This window comes from Pyrgilauda ruficollis, unplaced genomic scaffold (genome assembly GCF_017590135.1).
Source record: "Pyrgilauda ruficollis isolate IOZ18807 unplaced genomic scaffold, ASM1759013v1 scaffold32, whole genome shotgun sequence".
NCBI lineage: Eukaryota > Metazoa > Chordata > Aves > Passeriformes > Passeridae > Pyrgilauda > Pyrgilauda ruficollis.
In genome coordinates, this window is record NW_024524600.1 from 52,538 (window position 1) to 77,765 (window position 25,228).

The following is a 25,228-nucleotide window of genomic DNA, read 5'->3' on the forward strand; positions in this document are numbered from 1 at the left end:
AAAGGGACTGCTTAAGGGCGGGTACCTTTCTGGGGCGTGGAGGTTCCTCTCGTTGCTCTAAATCAGCGCGATTCCTAACAGCACGGATGCGACCGCCACACCTCTTGGTGACCGTAGCAGGGAACTGTCAGCACGGCTCCTCCGCTTCCCTGGCAGTGACCTTCCCTCTCGCCAGCGCTGGCGTGGGGCAGGTCTCCATTTCTGCGTGATTTCACCGACCTACTTTTTCGAGGAGGCGCTTGCCGGGGCGGGAGGCGGGTAGGAGTCCCCAGCGCGGCTCTCCCGCGCCCTGCCGGGCTGGCGGCGGGAGCTCGGGCGGGCGGCAGCGCGGGGGCGGAGCGGCCGGGGCGGAGCGGCAGAGGAGGGGCAGCGCAGGGGGAGCGGCAGAGGAGGAGCAGCAGAGGCGGAGCGGCGAAGGGCGGAGCGGCGCGCAGCTCAGCGCGGCGCCGGGGGCTGCCCGGAGCCGCCGGGGATTGGCGGTGGGAGAAGCCGCAGCCGCTCATTGGGCCGCTGGGAAATTTGGAAAAGCCCGCGCTGCAGGGGAAGGGGGAGGGGATGGAAAAAGGGAGAAAGGGAGGCGGGCGCGGAGCGCTGCCCGCTCTGGCTCCCAGCCCACCCGCGCTCCGTGGGATTCTCAGCCCCCTAAAGTGCCTACACCTTCCCCCAGAGCTGTAGTCCTTGTCTTCTCATACACAAGGCAATACGTTTCTGCTTAAGACAATTCCGAAACATCAATACCGAAGGTAAAGAGGGTCGGGTATTTCCCCCGCTGCCTTTTCATAAAAATTATTAGATGTTTTTTATCTTCGTGAAGCATGTTTGCTGTTTTAACTGTGAAACTTCTAATTTGGATAGAACAAATGATTAAGTATTGTCACTTATTTTTACTGTAAAAAAATACATTTATTGAAGAACTATTTAGACGTTTACATTTAAGAAGAGTGAGTACATTTGAATTACCTCTAACTTGGAAAAAATATTCAAGGATTTTGTAACTATTATTGCAAGATTAAGTAGCCGACTAAACGTTTGTTCAAAATTCTATCTATTTTTTTTAGTTAATTTCCATACCCAAGAAGTCCGAGGCACTACTGTGTTAAAGCTCTTTTACGGAGTATGTGGGTGGCTCTTAAAAGAGCCTTTGGGTTAAAAAGATGGGAGAAAGATCGCAGAAACCGTCTACTTGGAGCTGGTGTACTTGGTGACAGCCTTGGTGCCCTCGGACACGGCGTGCTTGGCCAGCTCGCCGGGCAGCAGCAGGCGCACGGCCGTCTGGATCTCCCGCGACGTGATGGTGGAGCGCTTGTTGTAGTGCGCCAGGCGCGACGCCTCGCCCGCGATGCGCTCGAAGATGTCGTTGACGAAGGAGTTCATGATGCCCATGGCCTTGGACGAGATGCCCGTGTCGGGGTGCACCTGCTTCAGCACCTTGTACACGTAGATCGAGTAGCTCTCCTTGCGGCTCTTCTTGCGCTTCTTGTCGCCCTTCTTCTGCGTCTTGGTCACCGCCTTCTTCGAGCCCTTCTTGGGCGCGGGCGCGGACTTGGCCGGCTCGGGCATGGCTGTAACGCTCGGGCACCCGGAGGAAGCTGAGCACGCTGAATGACCGCAGAGCCCGCTATTTATACAGACGCGTATGCAAATTTCAGGGATCAGCACTGCGCAATACGATTGGTCCTTCCTGTGCCTGGCGCGTCTTTGTCGCCGATTGGTCCGGACACGATCCGGCCGCTCATTGGTTGTTCCGGCAGAGCCCGGCTCCAGCCAATCGCCGCGGGTTCGTCCCGCCCAGGGAAGGGATAAAAGGGGAGCGGCGCTTGCGTCAGGGTGATTGTCTGTGTGCTGCTCCGTGCCCAGCCGCTGCTCCTTCCAGCGCTTCCAGCATGTCCGGCCGCGGGAAACAAGGAGGCAAGGTCCGAGCCAAGGCCAAGTCACGCTCGTCGCGGGCCGGGCTGCAGTTCCCCGTGGGCCGTGTCCATCGGCTCCTCCGGAAAATTCATTCATAAATTGTGTGGAAAACTCTCTGGCTGATTCCTCTTGCTATAATATCCCAGAATCCTCATCTGATGGTCTGTAGCACACTGCACCGAGGTGCTAATGTAAGCATATATTTAACACATAGGGTCTCATCTTTGCTGCACCTCTGCTCTTTCCATCCCGTGGAGAGAAGGAGGAGTGCCCTGGGTTCAGGGAAAGGCAATTCTCCCACTGTGCCTCCTTGCCATCCCCAGGCTGCAGCTGAGAGGTTTTTAAGGCAGCATTGTGCCATGGCCAAAGCAGGGTGCCAGGGATCATTTGTGGAGAGAAATATAAAGAAGAGAGCTGCTGGAGCACCAGACAAATCTTTTATAGTGATGGTGTCTGGATCTAAAGGTTTTGTTTTTAAGTGGACATGTTTAGGGTTGTAGTGGCTTTATTATGCTGTTTTATTGACCATTTGCTACAGCTAAATATCTCCTGGCCCTTACACTTCTCTTCTTTAAAAACTGCAATGGTAATTAAAGTTTTATTTTAACATTCATGAGCCTTCTATACTTAGTTTCCAGAACAGATTTCTACATATGTGTCTATCAGAAAATTTCAGTCTCAGAATGGTTTGTGTTGGAAGGGACCATTAAAGATTATCTCATCCAAAACCCCTGCTTTTTGGCAGGGTCACCCTTGATAGCCCAGGCTATTCAAAACCCCATCCTGCCTGACTCTAGGGATGGCATCCTCTAGGGATGGGGCATCCACATTTTCCCTGGACAGCCTTGTTCAGGGTCCCACAAGCCTCCTTGCAAAAAATTCCTAACTTATGTGCAATCTAAAGGTGGCCTCTTTCAGTTTGAAGTCATTGTCCTTCCTCCTGTCCCTACAGGCCTGAAAAGAACCTTCTGTACTGAAAGGCTGCTATGGGTTTCCTCAGAACCTGCTGTTCCCCTGGCCAGACAACCACAACTCCCTCAGCCTTTCTTCATGGGACAGATGACCCTCTGATAGTTTTTGTGGCCCTCTCTGGAGCTGCTCTGACAGATTAATGTCTTTTCTCATGCCAGAAGATCACAGAGCTGCATGCAGCACGCCAGGTGGGGTCTCAGGAGAGCTGGGTAGAACAGCAGAATCACCTGCCTCGACCTTCCGTTCAGGCTGCGTTTGTTGCACCCCTTGTCAGGATGGGCTTTCTGGGCCACAAGTGTGTATCTCCAGGTCAAAGCACTGGAATTCCAGAAAATTCTACCGTGGGGTAGAGCTAAGCAGGAGTTGGCTTTCTCTGTGGACAAACTCCTGTATGTGGAGGTCAGAGCTGGTAGCACAAGAGAGAGTCCCATCCTCTGAGTGTGGAGCTAAGCCCAGCGTATCCCCCCAAATTCTTCCTGCCATCTGACTAGGAATTCATTATTTGCTCCAGAATTTCATTCCAAACTCTTACTACACTCATCTGTCTTCTCACCTCAGTACCTGGAGTTTCATCCTCTGTGATGCTTAGATCCACCCCTCAACACTCCCTGGATTTGTCTTAGCCAGTAGTGGCCTCAGCAGTTGCTGACCCGGTGTTGCCTTCACCAGTGATGAGGTCTCCAATGTAAAAAAATCCAGTAAATCAGATGGATTAAATGGCAGGAGAGCTGGAAAATCTCCTGGTGTTAAAGACAGCTTTAAGGCAAATTCCAGTGGATGAAGGAATGCAGCTAAGCAAGTCTAAATAAACGAATTTTTCTCATTTGCATATGCAATAAGCAGTAGGAACGATGAAATCCGTATCACATGGTAGCTTAGCTGTGTCACTGGGTTGCAATGCACCTTCACATTCTGAAGAATTTGTGACAAAAATAAAAACCTGAATCTGCAACCATGGTCCTGCAAGTGCTATGGATCACATTTATGCTTGGGGAGGACTTGGCAATGCCAGAATATATATAAAAAGACTGAAAACTGCATGGTTAAATATTCTAAGAGCTTTTCTAGCCCTTTTCTTCTACATTGCTTGCAATGCTAGAAAAAAATGTACCTATTTAGCAGCTCTAACATTACTTCAGTGTGCATATTATTATACCTATTATGACAGTTGCAGCAGATACAGATATGGATTTAAATTGCCACTTAATCTCTCAAGAAAATGATGAGCAGCTTTGAAGCTGGTTATAATCCACTGATGCAATGACTTTTTTTACTAATTACGTACCCTCTTGTGCAGCCATGGTGAGATGTTGCCTTATTGTAATAAACAAATGCAATTTCCTCATTATAGTTTAATGAGGAACTAGGGCAACTGTCCTAATTAATGCACACTTGAAAAGCTACAGGTTTTTAATTTCTTTAACAAGCTGTTTTTTGCAAAGGTTTCCTTTCTCATTTAACCCCTAGTGCTGTGTGCCCAAATTCATGAGGAAAATACAGTTTCTATAATATGCGAATTGGACACTAAACTTTGATTTAAAAAAAAAAAAATCTCCAATCCACAGTAGAAATAACTTTATTAGGGATTTTATTGAGCAGCAAAATTTTCTTTCTTCTCTTTTAAAATTATTTTTGCCCAAAAAAATGCTCTGATCTATAAACAGACACCCGTGAAACATGTCTGTGTGCACTTGCAGCAACACATAAGCAAGGCAGCCTTCTAGAAGGTGTGATGTTAAATTCTATCTAATGTACCACACCTATTGAGGAAAGGGCTTTGCAGATGTTTTATTTACTTTAAGCTGCTGGTCTCAGCCTCTCCATCACCCATCTCTGGCAGAAATGGAAGGGGATTTTCCAAGTCTTGCAGTGGTTTTACTGCTGGAAGGAAAAGTTATACTCTGGATAAGGATACTCTGTGTTTAGGAATCCTTAGGAATGAATTATTGTTTTGACATACCAAAAGATTTTGCATCATTTCTTTCGGGTTTCTTAAGTAGTCAGAATGCTGTTCCTAACTGCCTCAGGAAACATAGCTAGACACAGATTTTCAGATATAAAGAACAAAGCAGACTTTGTGGAGCCAAACGGGAATGTTAGGCACCAGCCTGGCAGGCCCACTACTGACAAATCTTCCAGTTAGTTTATAAACAGCCTTACTTCATTCTGTTCAGTCAAAAAAGCAAACCTAATCTAAATTGGAGATATATTTTCCTCCTAATACTGTATATATGAGTGGCAATTCTTTCAGTTCAAAAGAAAAAGGAATTCACAGTGATACTTATAAAAATATTTCTACCTTTTTGTCACCTGTAACTGAAAGCATGACTATCTCAATTGCATTTCCCCCTGAATTTAGGGAATATTTTATTCCCAGAAATATTTTGGAGATGCTGCTGAGGTTTTCTACATTATATTAAGGAATAAACTTAAATAAATAACTGCACAATTTTAAAAGGATATGAAAAATTTTATAGGAGTAGGCACGTTTAATGGACATAAAATAATAATAAGAATTGGCAAGTACCTTAGGCATATCAGCTATATTCTGTGCAAGTAATATTTAAAATCTTGACAGATCTAATATAGAAATACAGTCTCATAACTCTCTCAGCATTTATTCATTCACTTCACAAACAATTCCAACATACTGTAAGCAGAATGTATGATGTTTTCTGAAACACACGGGAAAAAATTCTGCATTCCTCATTGGAATGAAAATTGTTTCGCTAGTGCTCATTCTTCAGATGTCATACAGACAGACGTTTGTGCTTTCCGTAATCCTTCCTTTCGCTTGCGGGCTCTCAGGGCACTGCAGGGACGGTTCTTCCCGGGGCCGCAGCTGCCGGGAGCGAGCGCGGGGCCCCGGGGCTGTGCCCGGCTGAAAGGACGGTCCCTTGCGGCGCTCCAGCAGCCCCTCCGCTCTGCCTTCGCGGGGTCTCTGCTCTGAACGCTTCCCGCTGCAGCCCCTGCCGTCCCTTTCTCCCGCCGGCCGTGCCTCGCCCCCCGCTCCCCTCGCACCGACCCGCAGCCGCTCCGCGCAACGGGAGAGCACGGAACGCTCCGTGCCCGCAGCCCAGCGCCGCACGGAGCCGGGGCAGCTGCGGCAGACAAACAAACCGCGCAGCCGCCATGGCCGGGGCGAACAAAGAGAGCGCGGCGCGGGAAGGACGGCTCGGCCGGGCTGCCGGAGGCGGAGGAGCGCGGGGGAGGCGGCGGCGCCCGGCGCGGCCCCGCATTGGTGGGATTTTGCCGCAGACCCGCGGGGAGGGACGAGGAAGGGGCGCCGCAGCCCCACACGAGGGCCGGGGGTCGCAGGCCCCGCTCTCGCTGCTGACGGAGACGCAGAGCGGCCGTGGCACTGTCACCAGCGAGAGGGCGAGCGGCGCGAAGGGAAAGCCGCAAAGGGACGCGAGGGCCCGACATTAACTGAGCTGGTTAGAGACCCGTGCGAAAAAGGGCAGTATGGTGCGTTCAATCTCTGTATGAACCAACCACTTCAGAGTCGGGCTGGATGATCCCTGTGGGTCCTTCCCTTCCCAGACTATTCCGCGATTCCATGGCCGCTAGAAGCGCGGGACGGGACCAGACCCGCTCAGGAGAGGCGGAGCCGCCGCGCGCGCCCCAGGGACGCAGCCCCCACCGCGCCTCGGCCGCGTCTCGCGGGAAGCAGGCGCGGGGAGGGGGAAGGAGAGGGGCGCCGGGCGGGGGCAGGGCAGGAGACCCCGCCTCCCTTTGCAGTCCTCAACCAGGTCGGACCGCCGAGAATATACACAGGCGCGGGGTGCCTGCCGCTGTATTAGTCGAGGTGGTGTGAGAGAGGAATCATGTCTGGTCGGGGCGCAGGAGACCCCGCCTCCCTTTGCAGTCCTCAACCAGGTCGGACCGCCGAGAATATACACAGGCGCGGGGTCCCTGCCGCTGTATTAGTGGAGGTGGTGTGAGAGAGGGATCATGTCTGGTCGGGGTAAAGGCGGCAAGGGGCTCGGCAAGGGCGGCGCCAAGCGGCACCGCAAGGTGCTGCGCGACAACATCCAGGGCATCACCAAGCCGGCCATCCGCCGCCTGGCTCGGCGCGGCGGCGTCAAGCGCATCTCGGGGCTCATCTACGAGGAGACGCGCGGCGTGCTCAAGGTCTTCCTGGAGAACGTCATCCGCGACGCCGTCACCTACACGGAGCACGCCAAGAGGAAGACGGTCACGGCCATGGACGTGGTCTACGCCCTCAAGCGCCAGGGTCGCACCCTCTACGGCTTCGGCGGCTAAATTCATTTTTCTCTTATTCTTCAGCGCTTCTACAACAAAAGGCTCTTTTAAGAGCCACCCACGTATCTCTTAAAAAGAGCTTTCAATCGCTGTTAAGGTTACAATTATTTCGGTTTTGGGGTTGGAGGGAAATGGGAAGGGATTTTATTTTTTCTCGGCTTTCCCAGAGCCCACAGATGCTTAGCCCACTTCTTCTGCGTTCCGAGGGGGAAAGTCGCATTCAAGTTAGCAGTAATAACCTAATTTTTACTCGAGGAACGAAACGAGGGTAGCAGGTGTAGCGCATGACTGGGGGCTCTCGGTGCTATGGGGAAATGCGTTCTGCAGGTTACATCCTCTATTTCCCCCATTCTCTTCCACACGGAGCACCAGGCGCTTAGCCCAGACCCTCTTTCCAAAGGGCAAGGGACACGCAGGCGAGAGAAATCTAAGGCAGGGGGTAGGTCGGGAACAACTGGCGTTGCCGTAGCCGCTGTCGCGGCACCACTGACCGCGACAGCCTGGAAGGGGCAGGGAGCTCCTGAAATGGCGGCGCTCTTCTCTGTCATTCGGTGGGCGGGACGGAGCGGGAAGAAGAAACAGCGGAGAGCACCCCTTAGCGCCCTAGGGACTGCACACCAGAGACCCTGCGAGCCCCGTGCTCTGAAGCCCGCCCGCCCCCGTCCCGCTTCTGAGGCTGCCTGTTCTTTAGGCACCGCTTTCGCCTTCACCCAGCACAGCACAGCCCCCTAGACCCTCGTCAGCCCCGGCGGCTTTAGGCGGTGAACCTGACAATGACCGACACACCGGGGTGCAAGGGGCGGCCAAGGCTGTAGGCTATGGAAGGTTCACATTTCCCCAGTTATCCCTGAACTTCCAATAAGTTGGGCACTCAAAAGCGCGTGGCATGGGCATAACACAAGAGACAACAGCTCTCTTCAGTGGCCTTGTAGTGGCTCTTAAAAGAGCCTTTCAATTTGATGCAAAGGGCAGGGGACTCAGGCGCGCTCCCCGCGGATGCGGCGGGCCAGCTGGATGTCCTTGGGCATGATGGTGACGCGCTTGGCGTGGATGGCGCACAGGTTGGTGTCCTCGAAGAGCCCCACCAGGTAGGCCTCGCTGGCCTCCTGCAGCGCCATGACGGCCGAGCTCTGGAAGCGCAGGTCGGTCTTGAAGTCCTGCGCGATCTCGCGCACCAGGCGCTGGAAGGGCAGCTTGCGGATCAGCAGCTCCGTGGACTTCTGGTAGCGCCGGATCTCGCGCAGCGCCACCGTGCCGGGCCGGTAGCGGTGCGGCTTCTTGACGCCGCCCGTGGCCGGCGCGCTCTTGCGGGCAGCCTTGGTGGCCAGCTGCTTGCGGGGCGCCTTGCCGCCCGTCGACTTCCGCGCCGTCTGCTTCGTGCGCGCCATCGCAGCCCCAGCACCGAGCGCCCTGGAACGACGGCACTGCGCTCCCTCGAGCCCCATTTATGGAGCACGGCGGCCCCGCCTCCCGCCGCTGATTGGTCAGCGCAGCGGAGGATTCTATTGGGTTACAGCTGAAGCCGCTCCGAGCCCCAGTGGTTCCCAACAAATCCTGTGTTGCTTTCTTTGTGTAAGAAAAAATCAACATCTGTCTATTTCTAATGTTGTTTTTTTTCCCGAAGAAGCTTCCTTATGGTACCTGCGGCTCTGCATTTTAAAAAATGTAGTTAGTCTATAAAGATTTACCCGAAGAGAACCACAATCCTCTCAAACCCCACAGCAACAAAAACAAACTTAAAAGCAAGCAAACGAAAAAAAAAAAAACCAAAAAAAAAAACCCCACCCCACCCAAAAATAACAAAACCCAAGCAAAGAAACCAAGAAAATAAGAAGCAGAATAAAAAAAAAAAAACCCACTGCGCTAGATTTTGTTTCAGAACGGATGCAAAGCACACGGTTCCTTTGTTAATACTTCCATAAGAATGTAGGATGACAAAATATAAGCCACCAGTTTAAATAAAGAATAAAGTATCAGTAAGTAAACATGATTACAAACAAATTATCGGCAATTCTTGGAAATTTGTATTTTACTTTTACCCACTTTAAGCGGCAGAGTAATTCAATTCATTAAGACAAGTCGTTAAAAAGCAGTAAGGTCAGTCCGGAAGAAAGGGAAGACCAAGGGAAAAGGCGGGTCGGGGTTAGGAATTCGGGAGCGGGGCTCAGCCGAAGAAGGGGTTAACGCGGGATTTTCAAACCTTCCCCCCGAGCGCGGCCGTTCCCATCAGCCAATCACCAGGCAGCGCTCGGCTATAAAAACCAGCGGCGAGCGCTCCCGAAGTTATTACCGGGCTGCTCTCGGTGCTTTGCTGGGCTCGCAGCTCGCGGAAACTTCTATAGGATCGTATTCTCATGATTGGAGGAGTAAAATGCACTCCATATGCCTCCTGTGTATTGTAAATGTGCTGCCTTTATGTCCCTCATTTAACTTCATCGTTTTTCACTTTATGGCTTTATTATGCTAGCAGCAATATTGTATCTCGCCCACCCCCCCCTCCCCCCCCCCCCCTTTTATTTTTGTTTTTGGGAGAGCCTGTGCGACTCGCTTTGTTTCTGAAAGCGCAAAAACTCCTTTCCCGCCTTCCCTGGAAGGACTTTCCATCAGTACTTTCCTCGGTGCTTTATCACTCTTGCTTGTGAGCGACGTCCCGCGGGCATGCTCGGCCTCTCTCGAGCACTGCTATTTATTCCCGACATAAATGTGTTTCCTAAAGTGAGGGGGTGGGTGGAATATAAGGTTGGAGGCAAGGATGTTTTCTGAGTCCTTTTTCCAAGTCGTGTGCTCCTGGCTGATGTCTTGTCTAGGACCACACACGTAACGTCTTTAATGGTAGAGATTTTAGGCTGCATGAATCTTCTCTGTCAATATTGAGGCTCCCAAAAAGATGTGTTGAAGTTACCACAGATGAAGCGTTTTCCAAGAAGAATCTGTGCCTGAAAACTTAGCAAGTGTAGAATAATTTCTAAATGGAGGCTCTTCCCTATCTGTTGTGTTCGGTGGTTTTTGTGAACCTACTAAAAAACAGATTTCTCCCCGGACTGTAAATTCGGACACCCCCCCACCCACTCTTCTAGTAAATAGATTTTTAGTTGCCTGAGAAACGTGCACTTCTAAAATTATTTCGGCCTTTACAGTACCTTTACATATATATTAATGCTACAGGTAGTTTTATGTTATTTAGGGAGCCTGCTGTTCCACTAAATTATTGGAAATTGTGTCCCTTTGGTTTTTCGATGCTGCAAATGAGTACCACGGGCTTGAAGAAGCTGTTTGTTGAATTTAGACACAGCCTTCATTGAAACCAGGAAATAAGGAGCCACCGAGAAATGCTTAGGGGAAATATTTCTCCTGGAAAGCCTAAGATTGCAAGGCTCAGTTTAGTTTTAACTGCTGATAAACTTCATTTTAGGAATATTTCCTTCTCTGTGTGAGAAACTTGGACTCTGCAGCAAAATCTGACCAATCAAGTGCCTCGACACCATTTTCTTTCCTCTGTTTTTCTCACTTTCAGCCATTTTCTGCTTCTGAACCTCGGAGGGTTAAAAGGGAGGGGGGAAGGCATCGGGAGTAGTGCTTTAGGAATTAAGAAATCTCTGCTGTGATTTATTCATTCCCCCAGATTTGGTCATTGATGTACGACTTGTGTTTTTCCGCACAGATTTTTTAATTCCTGTGGATTACCACTGGGACTGCAGAAATGAGATGCAGCGAAAGCTAACTCATTTCATTTTACTGAGATGGCTGAGGATATGTTTACCTGGACTTACTTGCATATGCTTATAAGTAAAAAAAAAAAAAATTATTAAATCAAGTAAATTAGCTTTTTCTAACAGTTTATTTAGAAGATACTTAATATCTTATAGAAGCCATTGGTCATAGTTACATTTCAGCAAAATGTAGCATCAGAAATGATGGGGGTTTTGGTTTTTTGTTGTTTCTTGGTTTTTGGGGGTTTTTTGCATGCTCAAGAAACAAATTATATTTGAGCAGTGAGACAGGGAGACAGGTTTTATTTGCCTTCAGCTCTTGTCACTTTTCCTCTAGTCTTTTGAAGACCTCATTGTGTTTTACTAAATTAAGTATTATTTGGATTCATTCTGAGTGAGTTTCATGCTCGAATAGTAAAAAAACACTTAACACTTTGTCAGCTGAGAAAGAAAGATGTGCAGTGCTTTTTATTTTCTCAGGGTTCATATAAACTCTAAATTATAATGCCTGAGTCTGAAGTAGTTTTGGGGTGTAATACACAGCAAATGGGTGGTACATAGACACTGGTGACATAGTGCAAGATTCCCTAAGTCCAAGTGAGAATAGAAGTGGAGGATCCTCTGGTGTCAGCAAGGTTCAGCTAAATTTCTTTGCTTTTTGCAGGGGAGCCTGAGACAAAAGAATACTGCCAAGGCAAAGCTGGTTGTGAGCAAGACCTCTGTGCTGAACAGCTGAGGATTGGCTTGAGAGCTGCTGTTGGTAATCAAGGTGCTTTTGCAGGTGATTTTAGATGCTCAGCAAGGTGTTTGGCTAGGACTGTTCCTGGCCCTTTAGCCATCCTCCATGGATGAACTGGCTCAAATCAAAATCGTGGCCTGGAAGAATGTTCTTATCAGTCCAATGGGTAAAACAGAGCACAGCTACTGACATTCAGCTGAAATACCTCATTTCATCCAAATATATTTAAGATCTGATGACAGCATTTCTAGGACAAAAAATATTTGAATCAGTCCTACTTGACAGCTATTAGTTTCTGAAAAATTCTGAACAGATACATATCCATATGAAAACAAGCTTCTCATTTGAATTAACTATTGTAGTGTAAGTGTTTTGTGAAGGTGGATTCCATGCAAGCCAGTATGCAAAGATAGGTTGTGGACATGTTTTCATCTGCACGTCCCTTTTGTGGGCTTCCTCACAATGTGAATCACCTGTTGATTCCTCTGAAGCAAAGTTTGAACTCGGCCAAGCACAGCTCTCCTACAGGCCTGGCCAGTTCTGCCCTGCTGCACCATTGCCTCTCTCTTCTCTCCCACTTTGAGCTCACATTCTATCCGATGTATCAGATGGTAGAAGTGCAAACAACATTGTCACAACACTATGAACATTTATGAAAATTTTACATTCTATGTTAGAAAGTACTTTGTCAGTCACTCCTCTTATTAATTAATTACACTGACCACAACAACAGGGTCTGCCCCTGGGATCCTGCTGGTTACTGCACTTGTCCAAGTGAAGGTTTCCAGCTTGTCTTTCATTAGTTCTCAGGTTACAGCTTGAGTTGGGTGGATCTGTAGAGTGAACACTACACCAAAAATTAACCTTCAATCCCACACAGGCCACCCAGCACTCAATTCCCAAGCCCATCAGTTGCTTCTGGTCAGTTTGTTTTGTTTGGTTGGGTTTTGTGGTTTTTTTTTTCATCTGACATTACCTCAATTCTTTGAGTTGTTTCCTTGGTCCTTCCTTACCTTTTTTATTCTGCTTTGGGCTAGTTGCACATTAGCAGCGTTAGCTTTTAACAAAACCTTTCATTTTGGTCAGCTCTTGTGGCCTGATGCTACAACCATTCCAGCCACTAATGCTAAACTACTTAATACATCATGAGAATATGAAGAATACAGTTAATGAAAATTTCCTGTAAACGACTATGAAGTAGCACAAGATGGAAAGCTCTGTTCTCAGTGAAGCTGCTAAGGCAATACCAGGGTTTAGTAATAAAAAGACAACAAACTAAAGGAACATTAATATACAAAACCAATGCAAACTGAGTTTGAATTAAACCTGTTTGTACATAAAACAGTGTAGGCCCATCTGGCTGGGGGCCTCAGCGCCAGTCTGTGATGACTGATAGGGATCAGAGAAACAAATCCTGCAGCTCCAGGGACACTGGGGTGGCAAAAGGCATGCCCCAACCTTGCTCACTCCATACTGTTGTCATCTGTGCCACCCATGGTGCCCTGCATCTCGGTCTAAAGGTGCTTTTAGGTTTGGCTTCAGGTTCAAAGAGCCACAAAGTCTAGAGCTCCAGAGGCACTGGTGCCACCAAAGACATGCCAAGGTGAGTATGGCACAGCCCCAGCCCTGCTTTCTCCACACCTTTCTCTTCCAGGCCATCCATGGTGCTGGGCACTTCAGCCCGAGCCTGCTCTCAGGGTAAGGTGTGAGCATCACAAAACCCACACCTGCAGGGACGCTGGGGTGGCAAAGGACATGTCAAGGGCAGCGTGGTCCTGCTCCAACTCTGCTCCCTCCTCACCTCTCTCATCTGGGTCACCTGTGGTGCTTTATCCCGTTTACATGCACTGACAGTGTTCAGCTCCATGCCTGGTTCCCCATCCATCACGTTCTGTTGCCCTTAAGCACTGCGAGATTTTAGTCCATTAACATGAAGATGCTTTTTTAATGGGCTTGATGACTTTGGCTTTACACATCTGCCAAGTCTGTACTCTGCTGTGCTGTCAGCTGTTCTCATGTGGAGGTTAAATGTAGTTGAGCTATTAAAAAATCTGATTATATATCCTCTGTGTCCTTATTGCTTTTCTCTCTACACTTTATTCTTGCTAATCCCTCCCTATTTCTGAAGATCTAACGCCATGAGTATTTGATGTATTTATGAGTATGCCCTTTCTCTCTGCATATGGATTTTTATTTATTATGCTATTCCAAGCACAGCACTGATCCATCAGGATGGATCTGTAAAGCTATACCAAATTTTGGCCTGTAAGAGCTTCAGCTTGTGATGCCATCAGTAGGAAAGTAATTGATCCAGAGGGCACATGATGTAGTTTTCTGTAAGTGTTCCATATGATCCCATGGGTTTTAGGACAGTATGCCAGTGTTGTAATGAACATAAGGATCTAGAGCCGAAGGCATGATGTGAGAGGCACGACAAAAAAAAAAAAAAAAAAAAAAAAAAGCACACACAAAAAACCCAAAAACACATAAACAAAACAGTGTTTCTGAGACACAGCTTTTCAGGAACAGTCAAATGTAAATCTCTGTGTGTTTTAGATGCAATTCAGTGTGCTGAGGTCTGAGTGTTTCCTGAATTAATTCCAACTACTGATAATATATGGAAAACAGGTAAGGTCTCCACTGCACCAATGCAATGATAAGTAGCACTTCAGAATTTCTGAATGCTTTGCTGCAGTCAACTAGCTCTGTCAAAAGCCTTGTCACACTGAGATCGAAGGACTTCTAAGCAACAAACAGGGCCAGCTGCAATTCAAGTTAGTTATGTTGTGGAATAGAACATTAAGGAAGGTTATCTTCCCCTCCTTTTTCCTAAATGAATGATGCTGTTGGTTACTGAAATTGAATGTTATTTTCCTTATTTGGGCCAGTTTGGTCTTCTTAGTTGTCCCAGGCAGATTCATTTGACAGGTTGTTGTTGTTTTGTTTTTAGGAAAAAGGAACACGTTTGGAAAAAATTAAGGTCACTACATGGATATGGACTAGTTCACTTCCAGAAGAGATGCATTTAAGAGTCTAAGAGTGGTAAATATTCAGACACCAAATAAAAATTGAGGGGTTGCCAACATTTGTCACTCTCCGGCTCCCTTGTTATTCTCAGTGTAGGCCAATATAACACAGAAATATTTCCAGAACAAAAGTGTCACCTCTCCTCTGCATCCCATGCTTGAAAACTGTAACAGAGTCTGCAGCATTTCCAGGCCCGTCCTTGCTGTTTTGCTGGTTGTTTGGGCAGGTGCATGCAGAGACTGAATTCACCTCACAGCAACAGCACGAGTGCAGCCTGCACAGAAATAAAAAGAAAAGCCAGTTCAATACTGATTACATGATGTGAGGACTGATTTACAATTGTGTGTGTGTGTATGCATGTGTACATGCAGTCATTATATGTTTCCAAAGATCTGTAACTGGGATCTTTAAATGGGAAGAATAGGAATTTCTTAAATTTTAATCCTTATTAAATTCACCTAGTTTAAAGGACCTGAAATGCACTGGGATCTTTAAATGGGAAGAATAGGAATTTCTTAACATCCTTATAAAATTCACCTAGTTTAAAGGCCCTGAAATGCGTGGCTGTAAGACTACATTTCAGAGGTATTTCATAATACACAGTATTTTTCAAGCAGCTGTATATGTTTTATTTTAAAAACACTTTCAAGTAATAAAACTTTTTATCCTCATGAGTATAGGGGATGTTTGTTTTGTTTGTAGTGTTGTTTGGTTTGTTTTTTACACACTATAACACAGTATTTTTCAAGCAGCTGTATATGTTTTATTTTAAAAACACTTTCAAGTAATAAAACTTTTTATCCTCATGAGTATAGGGGATGGGGTTGATTTGTTGTTTGTTCTGTTTTTTTACACATTATAGATAATGTTTGAGTTACTTTTTATCCTCAATTGAACTAAAAGTACAGTATGAAGTTCACACTAATTCACCCAAGTGTCCCAGGATGGATTCAGAACTCAAGTGACAGGAGAGACAGCCTCACCCACCCCCGTCCTTGGAAATGTAGAGCAGAGCTCCCAGAGCCTCCCTGGGACCCTCCCTGAGCCTCCACCAGGTATTCACTGTTGCAGAAGGGATGGTATCCTACTCCTCCTTCCCTTGGGTGTCTTCCCACAACTGTTTCATTTCTCCATCAGTGACGATGTCTTTATTTAACACGCTGGGTTTGGGGTTGGAGTTGCTAATTGCTTTTGCTTTTTAAGAGTACCAGGCTGATGTGGCTGGAGGGTGTCCCACACGTGCTGGTGGATGGATCACTGCCCTGTAGAAGGCTCCAGCTGAAAAGCAGGAATTAAATAAAATAGAAGGTTGGCTAGCGGTGCCCGTCAGAAGGTGACCAACCAGGAAAGCCAAGAGGGCCTCTGTTAGGGAAGAATGAAAATCAAATGCACTGTGATACATCCCTAAATGCTGGAGTCACAATTCCAAACCAGGCAGTTGCCTGAGTTATAAAATAGGTTCTATCAGTAAGTTTGCAGTTTCACAAGAGAAGGCTGAAGAGTTTTGAACAAAGTTGTCTGCTGCAGAGGGAAATAGGAAAAGAGCTGAAAGATAACCACAGATATTAGAATAAGCAAGCAAACAAACAAATGAACCCCAGAAAACCAACCAAACTCAGAATTGTTTCATTACGAGCCCGTGTTTGGAAAAAGTAATTCGGATAAATCTATCTTACAAAAAGACAACAAATTCCTTTTTGAACACGTGTCTACTACACTTTTGAGGGAATAAGTGAGAGGAGGTAAAGAAAGAAATTTCCTACCCTAAAATGTGTGAGTCGTTAATAAGAAAGAAGGATGCTAGGGCATGAGGACATTGTTACAGCAGCACTTTTTTTCCTTCTCTATTTCAAAGAAGTTACAATAATTGTGCCAGTGAAAATGTTTTAGAATGCTAAGAGTTCACAGAATATGAAGACTAAATGCAAATTAAAAGAAAAATCACACCAAAATGAAATCCCTAAAAGGTTCTTTGGGAAATTCTTATTTTCACACTTCTTGAAGACTTATGTATTTCTATGTCAATTTTCCTCTATTAACTGTAAAGATTATTTATTATTACCCAAAATCAATAGAAATTTCTGAAAATTTTTTGCTGTTAAAATTAGAAAAGGAAAATGCCAAGTGGCCCCAAATGTTTTTTAGTTGTTAACATTATTTTAATCTCAATATACATTCACTTAATAGTATTTGTGTCAGGAAAAATTTATTAGTTTATGTAATTCTGCCTTAATCCAGGAAACTTAGTAGTACTAGAACATTGATCTGTATTTTAGTGTTGACTGTAAAAACATGAGTAGCATTCCTATTTTAATTGGCACATGTTTAGCAAGGGGATAACCCAAACATTAACATGAGAAACTCGAAATAGTCTTTAATTTCCATTACTGTGCAGAACAAGAACAGGTCTCCTACTTCCCGAGTAGGAAGCATTCCCAGAAAATCTTGTTGCAAGCAGTGGCTTCTTCCTTATGGTCTATTCTTTTAGAATTCCTTATGCTCTCAGTTTTCCTAGAAATGGTCAAAAATATGCTGGATAGGTAAAGGTATGACAGACAAGATGAACATGTTAGCACGCGTGTGCGCTTGTGTTTGTAGGGAAACAAAAAACAAAGCCCAGTAACACACAGGCCACAGAACTGTTCACGCTTTAATCCTCACTAAGGAAATTCGACATTACATTAAAAAAAAAAAAAAAAAAAAAAAAAAAAAAAAAAAAAAAAAAGGGGAAAAAGTAAAAGCCTTCGACATGACACGGCTTGAGAGTTTCCTTCCCCTCCTATTTTAAACAGAGAGAACTTAGTAACAGAAGGAAGCTGTAGGGCGCAGAGGACAAGGTTGGCAGAGATTATATAAATCCTCCCGAGGAAGGTGTCTATGCAGGCAAATGCTAATAGCCAGAACATTAAAAAGGAACCCTTGAAGCGTCCAAAGCAGAAGCGGGGTGAGCGGGCAGAGAGCAGCGGAGAGGCGGGGCGGGAGCGCAAGGCGAGGGCCCGCATTGGTAGGATTTTGCCGCAGACCCGCGGGCAGGGGGAAGGAAGGTGAAGGGGGCGCCGGCAGAGGGTGCCGCAATGCCCGCGCCTGCTCCTGCCGGAGAGCCGGAGCTCCGGGAGCAGCGGCGGGAGGCGAGCGCGAGAGCGGCGGGGGGCGCGGCCCCGCTCGGAACAGGCGGGGACAGGAGCGGGAGAGCGCCTGCGCCGCGTCTCGCGGGAAGCGCCAGCGGGGCCGCGCGGGGAGGGGAGGACGGGCAGGAAACCCCGCCTCTTTCTGCAGTCCTCAACCAGGTCGGCTCCCGCGTAATAAAGGGACGCTAAGGGCGGATGGCGGTGTGCAGTGAGTTGGTGCAGGGACTGAACCATGTCTGGTCGGGGTAAAGGCGGCAAGGGGCTCGGCAAGGGCGGCGCCAAGCGGCACCGCAAGGTGCTGCGCGACAACATCCAGGGCATCACCAAGCCGGCCATCCGCCGCCTGGCTCGGCGCGGCGGCGTCAAGCGCATCTCGGGGCTCATCTACGAGGAGACGCGCGGCGTGCTCAAGGTCTTCCTGGAGAACGTCATCCGCGACGCCGTCACCTACACGGAGCACGCCAAGAGGAAGACGGTCACGGCCATGGACGTGGTCTACGCCCTCAAGCGCCAGGGTCGCACCCTCTACGGCTTCGGCGGCTAAACTCAGTTCTTGTTATCCTTCAGCGCTTCTACAACAAAAGGCTCTTTTAAGAGCCACACACAGATCTCACAAATAGAGCTTGTAATTACTTAAGTCAATAACACAAGGGAAGAGAACCCTGAAAAGTTATGTATTGGCATATTACTTATACCGTATTTGTTCTTGGATTCGTATTATGTAATACACATTGAAAAAAAAAAACAAAACAAAAAAAAAAAAACAGGTATTTGCAATCACAGCTCTTATTAGGAACGTGTGGTGGCTCTTAAAAGAGCCGTTTGGTTTGTAATTGACTATCCTTTTACTTGGAGCTGGTGTACTTGGTGACAGCCTTGGTGCCCTCGGACACGGCGTGCTTGGCCAGCTCGCCGGGCAGCAGCAGGCGCACGGCCGTCTGGATCTCCCGCGACGTGATGGTGGAGCGCTTGTTGTAGTGCGCCAGGCGCGACGCCTCGCCCGCGATGCGCTCGAAGATGTCGTTGACGAAGGAGTTCATGATGCCCATGGCCTTGGACGAGATGCCCGTGTCGGGGTGCACCTGCTTCAGCACCTTGTACACGTAGATCGAGTAGCTCTCTTTCCTTGCCCTCTTGCGCTTCTTGTCACCTTTCTTCTGCGTCTTGGTCACCGCCTTCTTGGAGCCCTTCTTCGGTGCTGGAGCAGATTTCGCCGGCTCAGGCATCCTTAATGTTTTCTTTCAGGATCTTCACTGTACCACAACAACCTCGAAAATGGCGCCTGCGCCCCCTATTTATAACGGCGTTATGCAAATGAGAGGATTGTAATTGTTCCATTCCTATTGGAGTAGAAAGCACCAACGTAATTTCAGGCACTTCCGTCCTGTAACCGCTAGAGCTCAGGCGCTGCATTTACACAATCCTAGCTGCAGTTAGCGTGCTGGATTTAAAAACAAAAATTCACTGACAAAATAGCGCGTGACACAAACTGCGCTGGGTGGATCCACATTCACCGGTGCATCCACCATTAATGATGTTAGCCCTATGGAAATTCGCTGTCTACTAAGTTCTTACCCTTTTTAATTTAATTTTTACATTTTCTAATAACCCAAACAACGCGGATATACGCATCAGTAATAAACAGCTCTTATAGTGAGATTTGTAGGTGGCTCTTAAAAGAGCCTTGGTGTTTTAGACAGTATGAATCAGAACTATTTTAAGTTTAGCCGCCGAAGCCGTAGAGGGTGCGACCCTGGCGCTTGAGGGCGTAGACCACGTCCATGGCCGTGACCGTCTTCCTCTTGGCGTGCTCCGTGTAGGTGACGGCGTCGCGGATGACGTTCTCCAGGAAGACCTTGAGCACGCCGCGCGTCTCCTCGTAGATGAGCCCCGAGATGCGCTTGACGCCGCCGCGCCGAGCCAGGCGGCGGATGGCCGGCTTGGTGATGCCCTGGATGTTGTCGCGCAGCACCTTGCGGTGCCGCTTGGCGCCGCCCTTGCCGAGCCCCTTGCCGCCTTTGCCCCGACCAGACATGATTCTGCTTCCACACTATCAGCTCAATGCCCTAGAAACAGCCCCGCGCCTGTGTATATTCTCGGTGGTCCGACCTGGTTGAGGACTGCGCGGGGCCGGGCAGGGGCGGGCTCTTTGCGCGCCCTTCCCCTGCGGGCCGGGCTTTGGCGCCGCCGCTCCCGCCGGGACCGATCCCGGCTGGGGCCCGCCCCGCCCCCGGAGGCCGAACCCGGCCGGGCCCGCAGCGGATCCCGGCCCGGCTCGCCCCGTGCCCGCCCGCGGGGCTCTCGGTGCCGTAGGGAGCGGGACCCCGCCGGCCGCGGGGCTGCAGCAAACCCCGGCCCATGGCGGCGGCCGGGCCCGCAGAGCCGCGTCCCGCCCCCGCTGCGCCGCCGGCAGCGAGCTGTGCCCCGACAGAGGGCCCGGCCGGGCAGGGAAAGTGTGGGCGCCGCGGTCCCGCTTCTACGGTAAATGAACCCTTTTCTACCGAGAGCTCAGAAACGGGAGTAATGTGCTAGTCTTTGGTTTGTTTGTTTTATTCCCTGTGAGGGCAACACTTTACATTTTCACCCTGGGGGAGTTCTTTTGTGTGTCCCATGTCCTAGACTCAATGATCACACAGCTTTGTTTTGTTTATGGGACTGATGTGTTGATGAAGGAGCTGATTTCTGTCTCTTGGTGCTAATACCTATGACAAAAACCTACACCACTTCATGTGCTTTTAAAAAGTGGCATGCGTTCAGTAATTTTCATGGTGCCACTCTTTACTGATAGCTATCCAACTATTCCTTTCAGTGTTTTGGGGTTTTTCCGTTTAGTATTACTTTTTTGAACACAAACAAGTATTTCATGTAGGTATGCTCCTTCTTGTAGGGAAAAAAGAAAACAAAAAAAGAGAGTAGCAGAAGGCCTCACAAGTTGTTAGTTTCTGCTCTTGGTTTTGTTTTTCCTTAGAAATGCCCTTAACTGGGTTTTGCTGCTGCGGTGACCCCGCCGGGAGAGGCGGCGCCGCCGCGGAGCTCCAGCAGCCAAGGCTGGGATTGAAAGGGCTCATTCTGATTGGCTGACAGCATTCTCATCATCGACCAATCCTAGCGTGGTGTTTAAAAACCACCAATAGCAGAGCACTCCGTTCGGCTGGTGACGTCAGTGCGCCAGTTGTCCAATGGAAGCGAAGACTTCTGATACCGGAGATTTGCATAAGGGCCCTATAAATAGGGGAGTAATCGCATTATCCGTCACTCCGCTGTGACCGAGCAGGCACAGAGCTGCAGCCATGCCCGAGCCTTTATTTACTGCTGTTCTACAGCTGCATTCATTTTAATGAGTCCCATCATCTTAATCACCTTTAGTAGTTTTCAGTGTCCATATGTTTGGTTTTTCGGGTTTTTTTTTTGAAAATGCATGGTTGAATTCCTCCCCTTCTTTATTCTTTTTTTCCACCTCGGCCATTTTTAGTACACTTCTTTTTTGCTGTTGAAATGTGGCACATATATTTAATGTTTCTCCAGGGATTTACAGGGTCTTCAGATGATAACATCACTCAGCAATTTACTAAAGTAGAAAACTTGCAGCTACAGGCAACAATGTATGGAGCAAATCATACAACTATGCCTAAATTTTCAGTCTCAACAACTAAAAGATCTACAGTAGCTACCCACAGCCTTGCAACCCAGCTTCTCAAATGTGGTTCTAAGGTTCATCATGCACTTTAAAAATTTCCCAAATAATCCCAGCCTCAAGACAGGTGTATCTCATCAGTAATTTTCCCTATTGCTATGTTCTGTCTCCTCTTGATGGCCAAGTTGTTCTTTACCTTTTCCTGGGACCTCTTGGTTCTTTTCTCTGTGTTCCCCACAGAAAATTGCACCAAACTAAACTGAAGTTTTGTTCAGAAATGAATCTAAATCTCCAACAAATATCCCTGTTCTGGATGAGAGGCAGCAGGGCTGTGGAGAGAGGGCAGGAATTAAAACAGAGCAGCAGGATAACCAAGGTAGCATTAAGCTGCTCCTTTCCACACTGCTTTCTCCTCCACAGTTCAGGAGAAATGCAACAGCAGAAGCACTGTCAAGCACACCTTTCTCACTGGGAAGGAAAAATATCCCAAATATTTCTTTTTCTGCTTCCCTTCAGACATTTTGCATACAGACTGGAGATCACTGTGGATCTGTGCTTCTGCTCAGCATGGTGAAAAGGAAAAAAGAGCAGAAGCAAGCTCAGCTTGCTAAGATCTCTTTCTTCTTTCTTCACTTGTTCCAGATAGGTGGCATGGGCCTACACAAGAAACCTTCCTCCTCTGATACCAGGTAAATCCAGTCTGTCACCAAGTACACCAGCTCCAAGTAGGGCGTCTCGGACCGTCGTTTTTAACCCAAAGGCTCTTTTAAGAGCCACCAATTATTTCAATAAAAGAGCTGAATCAATTGTTTTGGTGGGGAGGTATGTAAATAGCTTTAGCATTTGCACGTTAATTATTAGATCAGGTGGTGCTCTTTAGCAAATTTTAAGTGTACATAAGATTTTTTTATACGTTTACCTTGTCTACGCGTGGTATATAAACTTGGTCAAACCTCTAATCCAGTTCCTTCTCAAGGGGCTTGAAAGCAGCAATAGCTTGTCCAATTCAAAGTCCCGCGGGGAGGGTGAAATAGTTTCAGTTTTCTAAGGGTTAAATGCTTTTTACTCGAAACATGAAGCATTTACTTTCAGCGCACTGCAGCAGTAAAATAAAAAAGGTTTTTTCTGTCTTGGCGGCTTAATTCTGAGGCGGGTTTCTCAACGACGGGGTTTCAGGCTTAAAACACCAATGGCCCCGAGTTACGCAGCAGATAACTGCCGAAAAAAGGGGGCGATCAGTGATTCACTGCGAGCTTTGCTGCGAGCCGGGCGGGATCGCGCGTGCGGCGCAGCCCTGCCTGCCCCCCTGCAGCCGCCGGGCAGCGCCGTGGCACGGCCCGCACGTTCCCGCGGCCCTGCTGCGCTCCCCTCCCGCTTCCCAGCCCCCCCGGCTCGGGGCCGTGGATAAATCCCTCATTTTCAGTTCAGATTAAAGAGAAAACCCTTTAAAGAATATTAATTAATTACTTTGGAAATCTAGTTCCCCACATTGTGGATTTTATTTAGAAGGAAAAACAAGTTTCTGTCTTCTGACTTCTGTATAGTCCTTAAGGTTTCCAAAAGGAAATAGCATCATGTTTTCCTCTTGCCCAATGAAGTAATATTAACAAGAAAACAGCTTGATTTTCTGGTTTGTGATAATTTCAAACTGCAGAATAAAATCCACATCTAATTTTTAGGGTTATCATGGTTTTGACTTAAACATATACTTCCAATATTTATTCAATCTGAGAAGAAATCCAATCATTTCATGTTACAAATTAAATCACAGCTTCCATCTCATTTAAATTGATGAAAAAGAAACCACACTCTGTGGGCCAAAACGATTAGTTCTAAACACTATTAGCAGTGTTTGTATTCTAGTCTCCATATCTTTCCTGGTTGCATCTTTTTCCTTTTACATTTATCTTGTGGCTGTTCCAAATGCAGACTCTTCTATGAATCCCGCGGCCCTGCTGCGCTCCCCTCCCGCTTCCCAGCCCCCCCGGCTCGGGGCCGTGGACGGGAGGGAGGGAAGGAGGGAGGGAGGGAGGCTGGGCTGCGCGGCGCTGCCGTCAGGGCCGGGCGGCGGCGGCGGGGGGGTCGGGCCGCGGGGCGGGAGGCGGCGCGGCGCCAATGGCGGCCCGGCGCGGCACTTTCGAACGGCCCCGGGCAGCGGAGCAAAGGGCGCTCGGCGGGCCCCGGCACCGCCTCTTGTGCTTCGCTCAGTGCACAGGGGCGGGGCGGCACAGCTGCTATCGCAGGGCTCCCAAACTGCACGGAGGGACACACTTCCCTTTAAAGGAAGCCCCAATCTCCCACGCAGGCGTTGCCCAACGCATTCGTGCCCAAAATCTGAATTTTATTAACGCCATGTAAACTCCCACCAAAATCTGTGATTTGGGCTCGCTGGTGTATGACCGTAGTGTTTCAGCTCTTTTTGAGAGTAAGTGGGTGGCTCTTAAAAGAGCCTTTGGGTTTATTTAGATGAGTAGACTCTCACTTTCTCTCATTCAGCTCTACTTCTTTTTGGGAGCCGCCTTCTTCGCCTTGGCCGCTTTGGGTTTGGCCGCCTTGGGCTTGGCCGCTTTGGGCTTCACCGCTTTCGCCTTGGCCGGGCTCTTCGCTGCCTTCTTGGGGCGCCCAGCCTTGGCGGCTTTCTTGGGGCTCTTGGCCGCTTTCTTGGCCGCTGCAGCCGCCGGCTTCTTCGCCTTCTTGGGGCTCTTCTTCACCGCCGCCGCTTTCTTGGGCTTCTTGGCAGCGCTGGCGGGTTTCTTCGCCGCCGGCTTCTTGGGCTTGGCAGCCGGCTTCTTCTTAGTCGCCTTTTCTTTTGTCTCGCCCGGCTTCTTGTTCAGCTTGAAAGAGCCGGAGGCGCCGGTGCCCTTGGTCTGCACCAGGGTGCCCTTGCTGACGAGGCTCTTGAGCCCCAGCTTGATGCGGCTGTTGTTCTTCTCCACATCGTAGCCGCCGGCGGCCAGCGCCTTCTTGAGCGCGGCGAGCGAGAGCCCCTTGCGCTCCTTGGAGGCGGACACGGCCTTGGTGATCAGCTCGGTGACGCTGGGCCCCGCGGGCTTGCGGGCTTTGGAGCCGCTCGCCGCCTTCTTCGGCTTCTTGGCGGCGGCCTTGGCGGCGGGCGCGGAGACGGCGGGAGCGGCTACGGGCGCGGTCTCGGACATGGTGCGGCAGCAGGGACAGCACTGGGCCTGGAGCAGGCCGGCCGCCTCCTATTTATAGAGCGGAGCCGCGCGCTGATTGGTGCGCTGCAGAGCCCGCCCCGCCGCTCGGCACAGAGCGCCCTGCTCGCCGCTCATTTTGTGTTTCTTAGCAGCCGAAAACGGCTGTTTTTGTCAGAATTTCCGCCACCGACACCCCCCCAGTTCGCAGCGGCGTGGAGAAGAGAGACTCTTGTTGCCCTCGGCCAAGTTTCCTTTCGAAGAGGCAACGGGTGAGCTAAAAAAGAGGCGATAAACGCTGAGTCCTGGACCTGAACAGACCTCGGGAGACAGAAACTTTTGTTTTTCCTTCTAAATAAAATCCGCGATGTGGGGAACTGGATTTCCAAAGCAATTAATTCATATTCTTTAAAGGGTCTTCTCTTAATCTGAACTGAAAATGAGGGATTTAAATCGATATTTTAGTCGCAATTTGATCTCAAAGAGGAGTAAGTAACACAGGCTCATCCTGAGCACTGAATATGGATTAGAAATTAGCTCCTTTGTCCAGAATCATTTACTTCTTTCAAAATAATTAAGAGAAGTTAAATTAGTGCATTATGCAGCAAGGTAAGGAGCAGGTTAAAGCCCCGTGAAGGGCTTTTTGTCCCACCAAAGGAGGTGACTTTTGGCAGGGCAGCAGTTTGTGCTGC

General features: G+C 48.6%; 6 protein-coding genes across 6 annotated transcripts; 1 reads left to right on the forward strand and 5 right to left on the reverse strand.

Moving 5' to 3' along the window:
- Window positions 1-1,093: 1,093 nt before the first annotated feature.
- On the reverse strand, window positions 1,094-1,988 carry LOC121357210 (histone H2B 1/2/3/4/6). The gene has a single exon (XM_041474321.1). It carries the CDS (start codon window positions 1,558-1,560, stop codon window positions 1,180-1,182), a length of 381 nt encoding a protein of 126 aa, XP_041330255.1. The 5' UTR covers window positions 1,561-1,988; the 3' UTR covers window positions 1,094-1,179.
- Window positions 1,989-6,834: 4,846 nt separating this feature from the next.
- On the forward strand, window positions 6,835-18,354 carry LOC121357181. The gene is made up of 4 exons (XM_041474257.1): window positions 6,835-7,143; window positions 8,208-8,369; window positions 8,413-8,629; window positions 17,978-18,354. Exons 1-4 carry the CDS (start codon window positions 6,835-6,837, stop codon window positions 18,292-18,294), a joined length of 1,005 nt encoding a protein of 334 aa, XP_041330191.1. The 3' UTR covers window positions 18,295-18,354.
- On the reverse strand, window positions 8,058-8,547 carry LOC121357204 (histone H3). The gene has a single exon (XM_041474315.1). The coding sequence runs from the start codon at window positions 8,532-8,534 to the stop codon at window positions 8,124-8,126; it is 411 nt and encodes a 136-aa protein (XP_041330249.1). The 5' UTR covers window positions 8,535-8,547; the 3' UTR covers window positions 8,058-8,123.
- A 241-nt stretch (window positions 18,355-18,595) lies between the features above and the next one.
- Window positions 18,596-19,211, reverse strand: LOC121357207 (histone H2B 7). Its single transcript, XM_041474318.1, has one exon. The coding sequence runs from the start codon at window positions 18,974-18,976 to the stop codon at window positions 18,596-18,598; it is 381 nt and encodes a 126-aa protein (XP_041330252.1). The 5' UTR covers window positions 18,977-19,211.
- Window positions 19,212-19,384: 173 nt separating this feature from the next.
- On the reverse strand, window positions 19,385-19,802 carry LOC121357209 (histone H4). The gene has a single exon (XM_041474320.1). The coding sequence runs from the start codon at window positions 19,783-19,785 to the stop codon at window positions 19,474-19,476; it is 312 nt and encodes a 103-aa protein (XP_041330254.1). The 5' UTR covers window positions 19,786-19,802; the 3' UTR covers window positions 19,385-19,473.
- Window positions 19,803-23,814: 4,012 nt separating this feature from the next.
- On the reverse strand, window positions 23,815-24,802 carry LOC121357202 (histone H1). The gene has a single exon (XM_041474312.1). It carries the CDS (start codon window positions 24,537-24,539, stop codon window positions 23,883-23,885), a length of 657 nt encoding a protein of 218 aa, XP_041330246.1. The 5' UTR covers window positions 24,540-24,802; the 3' UTR covers window positions 23,815-23,882.
- Between the last annotated feature and the right edge of the window lie 426 nt (window positions 24,803-25,228).